Below are 9,210 nucleotides of genomic sequence, written 5' to 3'. Positions count from 1 at the left end.
ATCTCTGCATCACTCTTTGTTCTCCAAATGTATACTTTTAACGTCAGTTGATTAATATTTCAAGCAACTGCATTGGCAGTTGTCCTTGCAACATTGTTTCAAATGCAGCAATAGCATCTGTATAGCTTTTTATGTAATATTAAATTTTTTTGCATTTGTCTTTTATAGACGTAGGTGGAAAATGAAAATACTAATGTGACTGAGAAAGAGGAAAATGATCAGACATGCTTAAAGCAGCTCTTTAGCATTAGAATGCTTATTGGTCTAAAGCCTGCTGTGTTTTGTGAACAATTTAAGAGCATTTCATAAAACATTTTATGAGATATTATTTAAAACAAAGTGATTTTGTAACATCTTTATATCTGAATAACAAGTTTGTTCAATTTTTATAGATGTGATTTTTATATAAACCTTTATGATGAACTTCTACAAAAAGAAATTGCACCAAAATACGTAACTGCGATATTGAGTGCATGCAAATAGCCTATAAATAACAACTGTTCATGTCTCCTGTGTGATGGACAGATACAGAATATGAAGACCTGATGCTTTATTTCCAATTTATCATTGTAGCAAAAAAATAATAATAATAATAATAAAGTTTAAGGTTGTTCTTGTGTACTGAAATTTGGAAATGCAGTATATACCACAACCAGCAGATGTCAGAATGGGATCGATCTCTTTAAGACTCGTTTGAAAATACAGCAGGAGTTTCTGAAGGGACTGAAGGTTTTCTTCTGTGCTTAACGCACTCCAGTCACACTGGCCTTCTTTACTCCTTAAACTCATCTGTTTTAATACTTTTTCAGTCTCCTCACTCTATCAGGCAAATTCCTAGTCATCCAAATCTTTACTACTGCTTCCCCTTCAATCCAATAGGTCAGGACCTCCCTGTGCCATGTTATCAGTTACCTGTATTTCACTTTCCTAGCAGTTTATATAATGAAGAAATCACTGATGAAATTATGTAATGTCTGTCTCCCCTGCTAGATGTTAAGTCTCTTCAAGGTACATGCCATGAATTCTCTGCTCTCTCTCTCACCTACCACAGTACCTGGCCCTCTGTAGTCACTGAATACATGTGAAAGTGAATACCGCTACCAAATAGATTGGGAACATTTTTCTGAGGCATGGATGACAGGTAGTATCTGGAAAGTCAGTAGTTTTTCACCTTCAACTCAGCAATTTATTCAGCCTCTTCTTTGTAATTACATGCGACAGGGAAATGTGTGAGATAGTACTTGCATTCAAGTAGTTTTTAGTAACGGGGGAAAGAAATGACAAAATATTGCCCCCATAGTGGCAATCCTTACTAGAGTTCCCATGTTCATATTCTGCTTTACAAACTGCCTCCAGTGAAGAAGAGCAGTTTCCACAAAGCAATCCACCTTGGTCACAGTAGTTATGACCTCAAGGATTCTTCGTTAGCTTTCCAAACATTTATCCTATCTGCCTCCTGGGACAATTATTCTTTGACCTAACAGCCTTTTTTATTAAAAACAGCTCTCAGACTCTGACTATAGGTATTCTCAAGACGAAGCCCCTTTAATTTAAAAAAATCATTTCCTATTAGCGTGATTTCCAGACTCTTTCAGTACTCGTAACTACCAGATTCTACTTTGGCAAGTTGGCTATTCTTGTAGCATCTGTCAGACCTGGAGACCTTAATGGTGTAATTTTATTACTGCAACCTAAAATTGCTTTCATTTTTAGTTTTTATTCTTATTCTGAAACCAGTCCAGAATTTCAGAATTGGAAGGGACCTTAAAGTAATTAACATTACTAGTTAACCAAAGCAGATCCTGGGCTCATTAAATTAGTTGGACACTTTAAAAAAATAGATTCCAGCCCTGGCTGGTGTGGCTCAGTGGATTGCGCACCGGACTGTGAACCAAAGGGTTGCCAGTTAGATTCGCAGTCAGGGTACATGCCTGGGTTGCAGGCCAGGTCCCCAACAGGGGTGCAGGAGAGGCAACCACACATTGCTGTTACCCTCTCTTTATCCCTTCCTTTCCCTAAAAATAAACACATTTAAAAATAAGAGATTCCTGGACCCCATCCAGCACAATTCTGATCCAGTAGGTCTTTTGTTTAATTTTTCCCACATGATTTGGCGTGCCGCTTGTTTTGGAAAGTACCTCTGAACAAGATGCCTCACACAGCCTTATGCAACATACTAATGGTGTTCTTTTCCCCATTATACTTGAATCTCTCCTGTTGCAGGTAGCCCATTACAAAGAAAGATCTGTGCATGAAAAGGCTTCCAACTATCCCTACCATGCATTTTAATGCCCACATACATCCAACATGGGAGAAAGGGAATTTCCACGATGATGGTGAAGAGAGATCCCAGAACACAGTCATACATAAGGCATAAAAGACTCTGAGTCTAGAAGGGGGCAGGTCAGAAAGCTCCAGGAAAACTTACTCAGTAAGGTGAAATAACGTATCTAATGAAACTGAACACTGTCAGCAATTTAGACAAATGGCAAAAAAGTTTAGTTGATTTAGTGGTAAATACAAAGCTAAGCCTAGGAAAAACAAAAAGATATATAGGAAATGAAAACAACAAATAGCACCTGGAGTTCTAATGAAATTAAACTAATAAAAAATCACATTCATAAATACATTCGGAGGAAGAAGAAAATGGGCAAATAATGGAAGTAAAGGAGGGAAAGAGACCTAGATCTTTACAGACATGGAGAAACCAGCAGGCAATGTCTTAAAGTAGAAATAATCAGAAAGTAACAATACAATCATGCTATTTAGAGGCATGAGGTAAATATCAATACAATTATCTAAAAAGAGGTGAATGTAGTTGCATTGTCTCTGGGAAGAAAATTAAAGACTGCCCCCTTCCCCAACAAACTTGGAGAACTATATGACTTATAAAATATATTGTTTTTTCCTTCGGTGATATTACATATTTTCAGTATCAAGCAGCAGACGATGCCTTTCACAGAGGTTGCTTAACAGTAAGTCAATGTCACTTCATCAGGATTAGCAACTTCCAAAACAAGATGAACTCAATTTCAAGCAGTTGTAATAATCACAATATTATAGTAGTCTTACCAGTGATTGTTGATTTGCAGCAAAAAAGCAGGTTAAGAAGAAAAAAAACACCAATTTTTCTTAATTGGTACATTTATTAAAAATATAGACTAATGGTCCTGTGCTTAAATGCTGAGGTTGTGTGCTGGCTTCCATAAAACTAATCATAAGGAACTCTTCAACAAATACATTCCAGACAGAAGTAAAAAGGTCAACAGAAATGACTGACAGGACAGGGCGACTGCATACATAATTCTCTTATATAATTAATATTTGCTAGAAAATGGAATTTGACATTATTTACAATCACAGCAACATTGATGGAGGCTGAATATCACAGGCATAGAAATGTCTTTTCATACTTTCCAAATAGTTTTATATTTTAGCTATGAAGATCAGTTACCACAACCAAACCTGTTCTTTAACAAGTAGAAATTTTATGTCCATTCAATGAAAGAGTCTCTGACATCTTTCTGGGCCTATTCATTTGCAGATTCATTTGCCGAGTGAGTAGAAACTGTAACCAGGTTCTTCGTATCATGCATTCATATGTGATGTCCAATCTTTATATGCTGTCCAATTTCTTTAAAATAAATGGAGCTGAAAAGAGAATTTGTTTTCATTAGCTCACAAGTGACATTATGAAATTCTAAGATTGGGGGTAAAACTTACAGGTTTAGATCAACACATTTTTTTTTAAAACAACTCCTAGTGATGGCCAAGCCTCTGCCTGTGCAACCCAGCAAAAGGGACTCCCATCTTTCCAGGTGGCCCATTCCAGTGTCATGCAGCTATAACTATTATAAATGTATAAGTTATTATAAATGTATGTCTTTCACACATTACATGAAATCCTTTCTCTAAGTAGTTCTCCAAGTAGCCACAAAGAGTAAATCCAAACCCCTTTCAAATGATTATCCTTTACTCTTGCGATCTGCCAAAGGCACAAAACATGATAGTCATTTTTTACCTTTAAAAAATGCATTTAAAAGGCAGAGGGTGAGAGTGGGGACACAACAATGAACTGGGGAATCAGAAGAGCCAGGCACACATTGTGATTCCCTCACTGATGAGCTATATTTACCTCTGCCCTCCAGATCACAAATAGTACAGCTCTACTTTAATTATAAGGGCCTGTTAGGATGGTGTAGATAAAAATGTCTAGAAAACTACAAAGTGTTGTCCTAAATATCTAAAGAAATTATATTATTGTCCTGTGTAAAAGTGCTATGGCCAAAATAAACCCATGAAAAGACGCTCAACATTATGTATCATAGAGGCAATGCAAATTAAAACTACAATGAGATACCTATTGGGATGGCTGTTATCAAAAAACTGGTGGCAAGAATGTGGAAAAATTGGAACCTTTGTGGTCGCTGTTGGTGGGAATGTAAAATGGTATAAATGCTGTGGAATAGAATGGTGGTTCCTCAAAAAATTAAAAATAGAGATCTCTGTATATCAATGTTCACAGCAGCATTACTTACAGAAGCTAAAACATAGAAGCAACCCAAGTGTCCAAAGATGGATTAATGGATAAACAAAATATGGTATACAATGGAGTATCATTCAGCCTTAAAACGGAAGAAATTCTGACATATGCTACAACACGGATGAACCTTAGGGTATCATGCTAAGTGAAATAAGCCCACTACAAAAAAGGCAAATACTGTATGATTCCTCCTATATGGGGCTCTTAAAGAGTTCTGAAGATGGATGATGGTAATGGTTGCACAATATTATGAACGTATTTAATAAACACTACACTGTACATTTTAAAAAGTTAAGATAGTAAATTTTATGTGCATTTTACCATAACTTTAAAAATTGGGAAAAAGGAGCCATGACAAAAAAGCTGCCAGAATCTTTTTCTCAATACTCATACTAAATTAGTAAAACGTTTTGTTAATATTAAACTGAAGATATTGAGATCTGCCAGAAAACAACAAAGTCAGCAGCATATCCAGTCTTTTCCACTAATTCTTATTAGCATGTCCAGTCTTTTCTAATTCTTATCAGAAAAAAAAAAACCCCATCAAATGAATGCATAAACAAAATGTGGTATATCCATACAGTGGACTAGGAAGGGAATAACAATACATGCTACTGTATCAGTGAACCTTGAAAACATTAAGCAGTGAAATAACCCAGACATGAAAGATTACATATTGTAGATTAGTGGTTGCCAAGGGCTGGGGCAGGGGAGAAATGGGATTTGACAGCTAAGTGTTGAGAACTGTCCTGTCTGGTTTCAGGGACTGTAGCCTCGCTGACAGGTGAGAGGGCCCCAAGGCTGGAGCTGAGCAAGGAGGTCTTGGGAAAATAGGCCACTGAGGAGACAAAACCTCATCACCCTGCTTGGCCCCGGAGGATGGCTGGTTCAATGATGGGTAAGACCCGTTGATGGCAGGGGCAACCTAAGACAGACAGTCACAGTCACATAGGGGCCATGAAGGACGGACTTGGGGGATATGGAGAAGGGGCAAAAGACCCTCACCCCTCTGCTTTGTCATAGCCGAGTCTGAGAGAAGTCCCCTTTTCTTTCGGCTGCTCTGCCCGCAGCCTGACTGGGTCAGTGAAACAATACTAAACAGCCTTAAACTGGATTGGGCAGTTCCTGGGGACAATTAGGCCTGGAAAAGAATGCATTAAATCCTATGAGACTTTGCTAAGTCTCCAGACACCAAGAAGTGTCTGGAATGACTTTCCTCTATCCACGGCGAACCCTGGGGGGGACTCTGTGCCGGACATGATAAACCCCCCATTAGCTAAGGGCATGAGCTCCTTTTAAAGGGAAAGAAAATGTTCTAAAAATAGATTGTGGTGATGGCTGCACAAATTGATTATACTAAGAAACCACTGAATTGTACACTTTAAAAGGGGTTAATTGCACAATGTGGGAGTTGTATCTCAATCTAAAAGTGGTAATACAGAACAGTATTCTGTATTTTTTTTAAACCAATTCATATAAAATACGAAGGTCACTGAGAAGAAACAAATATTTTACTGGCAGCTAAGTCAACAAAAAATGGTGAGTGGTAGAAATAAGTTGGGAGTTGCTAAAAGCTGTTGAAGAAGCAGGATGATTTGGGAGTTTCTGTTTAACTGGGCTCCCTCTTCCAGAGAAACAGTATAATATCACAAGCAGTGAAAGGGGCACGGAATAAGGGAGACCTGCCCTCAGTGAGCTCTGGGCTAGGCCCAACATGTTTCTACAAGATGAACTTGATATGGTCTTCATTTACTTAATCATGGCTGCCTCTACAGACCTGTTAGCTATATACAACAAGGAGTAATGAAAAGAATACTGAACTGAACCTGTGCTGGTGTAGCTCAGTGGACTTACCCTCGCCTAGAAACTGAAGGGTCGCTGGTTGGATTCCCTATCTAGAGCACATGGCTGGGTTGCGGGCCAGGTCCCCAGTAGGGGGCGTATGACAGCCAACCACACATTGATGCTTCTTTCCCTTTCTCCCTCCCTTCCCCTGTCTAAAAACAAATGAATAAAATCTTAAAAACAAGAAAGAGTACTGCACTGAGAATGAGATGCGGGCAAGTCACTTCTGCGATTCATATCTAAAACTAGCTCTAATATTCAGTGTGCCTGCAACGTAAGGTCCCCTTGAAAGTCAAGTTCAAATTAACAAATGGGATATACAGAATCTTAGGCCCAATCTCCCTCAAAGGGTTATAGTCAAGATCACGTAATGAAAATAGGTTTCTGCCAAATGTAAAATCAAGTATATCCTCGGTTATTATCATTAAACTCTACAGACTCATACCCTTCCCTTCTCACTCCTTCACCCAAAAAGCAATTTTTAGTTATCCACTGTACGAAAACAATTTTGGGGATCACAAAGGTCAGCACTAAAGTATGGAATCCTAGTATTGCGTTAAGAGGTCTGGATTCTAGGTCAAGATCACACTCTGCGTTGCTCAATGACCTTGAGCCAGCCATTCCTCTGCTGTTGATCTCGGTTTCTGCCTGCAAAACGAGAGAATTGCTCTGGGTTATAACCCTTGTGGGCCTGATTCAAATGCTCTTAAGGCTGGGGCGAGGAAGGACGATTAACCACGCAGTCCCGGCCACCACGTGAAGTTCAGTATCCCCACTCTGATGCGCAGACTCTGAGGCGCGCATGCGCCCGCTGCCCCGACGCGCCTTTCCCTGGCTCCCTGCGACCGCTTAGCTCAGCTCAACAGCCCCCAAAGGCCCGTAGGACCAGAGCTGGGCGGTCGGTGTCAGCGGGCTCCCAGCTGGTCTCACGGTTCCAGCCTGGAAGGACACTCACTGACTCGCAGCAGGGCCACGTAGATGAGGAAGTTCCGTATGGAGGCAATCACATCCTCACGCATCTTTCGTCTCATCTCCTCGGGGTCCAGCTTCGGAGCGAGGCCCTCAATACGAAACATCGCAGCGCTGCCTCACCAGCTTCCAACTGCAGCGCTCTGCTCCTCTGAGTAGTAGCCTTGTACCTGGAAGTAGGCACATTCCCGTTTCCGGTTCCCGCCCCTCGTTCTTTTTTGCGCGGCCACGGGAGCCGGCAAGGGACAATCCCGATCTTAACCGAGAAGTTCTTATAAGAGCTGCCGGAAGGGGGCGGCCACAATCTTAGCAGCACAGGACTAGGTTCTTCCCTGCTGTTTAATGACCTCCGTCTTGAGCTAGGAGCACCATGGTGTGAAGTGCTTTTACGCCCCAGAGGGGGCAGTACACATGGGTGCCACCGTAAACACTGATAATAGCTAATTTTTATTGAGTACTCAGTACAGCCCTACCCTATGAATTAGATGTTATAATCTTCATTTCCTAGATGAAAAAATTGAAGCACAGAAATCTTGAAAACAACAATTTGCCCAAATGTGCTTTAAGATACCTCAGGATAAAAATAAAAAAAGTTTGAGGAAGAGAGATGAAATGATATTAGCAAAATGTTGAAAATTGCTTAAGCTGGTGCTTAGTACTTCACTAAAATTATTTTTCCTTTCTATTCTGGGTGTTTAAAATTTTTCATGAAAAGTTAAAACAAAAAAGTAAAGATGATGAAACTTGCTCGATTGTGCAACTCGTAAATACAGAACAGGGTTTTGTATCAGTTAAGCCTGTGAGACCCCAAAGACAAGAGGTTTTGGGGGTTTTTTTGTTTGTTTTTAAATTATCCATATAGTTGCTGTAGCCTCATTTCTGGAGTTAAATGATCCTTACAAATTATAATATTTGTCCAGTAATATAGTACATACAAAGCAAGTTCAAATCTGTTCAACATTTTACAGATGAGAAGAAGGAGGCTCAAAAACTGAGTGCTCTGCTTAGAGTCATTCTGCTAGTGGTGGGCAGAGGCAGGGTTCTAGTGCAGGTAATTAAAATGTCAAGCTGGAATCTCTTCCCCCTGCACCCCACTGCTCCTCTGTTAGTTTTTAACAGCTAGTGCCTGCCTGGATGGGCATCACCGGAGTCAGAAGGTAGAAGTTGAATACAACCAGACTTCCTGTCACAGAATCATCAGAAGAGTATGCTCCAAATTATGCTTGCCAACTAGCCATATATAATTCTTAGACATGAACCAGATGACTGAATTGCTCACATAATTCAAAACCAGAATAGAATGTTCCTTTCTTGATTGCACATTGCATAGCAACAATGGATTTTGGAAAAATTAGAATAGTAATTTACTATGGGAGCAATGAATAACTATAAGAATTGCCGCCCACCTTCCTCATTAACAGAATGTAAGACATTGGGACAAGAAAGGGAATGCAACTGTGTATTCAAGCTTTAACAACCTACTGCATCTATAATTCATATGGTGGAATAGCAGAGGCAGCTCTGGAATGGGAGGGGCTGACTCCCAAGGAATAGCCTCCATCTAACCCTTAGAAAGCCTGCACAGGTGCTGGAAAGCAGCAGGTGCCTTGAAAAGAACCAGGACAGGAAGATTGGAGACATAGCCTCTAGATCTGGCACTGCAACTACCTAGCCACATGATGAGGGACAAGTCTGTTTCATTGCAACTTTGTTTCTTTAGTTGTAAAGAAGGGAAATATGATTAAATGCTCATAAGAGTCCCTTTCAGTTCTAGCCATGTATGCAATTTGAATTCTAAGACATTCTGGTTTGGAGTGAACAGATAATCAACATATTATCAAATGTGGTGAAAT

The 9,210-nt window shown here is 39.9% G+C and overlaps 1 protein-coding gene across 1 annotated transcript; it reads right to left on the bottom strand.

Annotated features, from left to right (window-relative positions):
* Positions 1-3,126: 3,126 nt before the first annotated feature.
* On the bottom strand, positions 3,127-7,541 carry TOMM5 (translocase of outer mitochondrial membrane 5). The gene is made up of 2 exons (XM_054584968.1): positions 7,344-7,541; positions 3,127-3,651 (listed from the first exon to the last, which is right to left on the bottom strand). The coding sequence occupies exons 1-2, from the start codon at positions 7,462-7,464 to the stop codon at positions 3,617-3,619; spliced, it is 156 nt and encodes a 51-aa protein (XP_054440943.1). The 5' UTR covers positions 7,465-7,541; the 3' UTR covers positions 3,127-3,616.
* Between the last annotated feature and the right edge of the window lie 1,669 nt (positions 7,542-9,210).

The sequence above is a fragment of the Pteronotus mesoamericanus genome, unplaced genomic scaffold (genome assembly GCF_021234165.1).
Source record: "Pteronotus mesoamericanus isolate MK-2021 breed Mesoamerican mustached bat unplaced genomic scaffold, CSHL_Meso_final contig_78, whole genome shotgun sequence".
NCBI classification, from domain to species: Eukaryota; Metazoa; Chordata; class Mammalia; order Chiroptera; family Mormoopidae; genus Pteronotus; species Pteronotus mesoamericanus.
The sequence above is the reverse complement of the archived record's forward strand: the minus strand, read 5'-3'. Positions and strand labels throughout refer to the sequence as shown.

Bases quoted from the DNA above. Each gene is read 5' to 3' on its own strand.
- TOMM5 (XM_054584968.1), bottom strand. From the start codon at position 7,464: ATGTTTCGTATTGAGGGCCTCGCTCCGAAGCTGGACCCCGAGGAGATG. The intron at 3,652-7,343 runs GTGAGTGTCCTT...TTCTCTTTTCAG, and splicing joins CGTGGCCCTGCTGCGAGTCA to CTCCATTTATTTTAAAGAAA.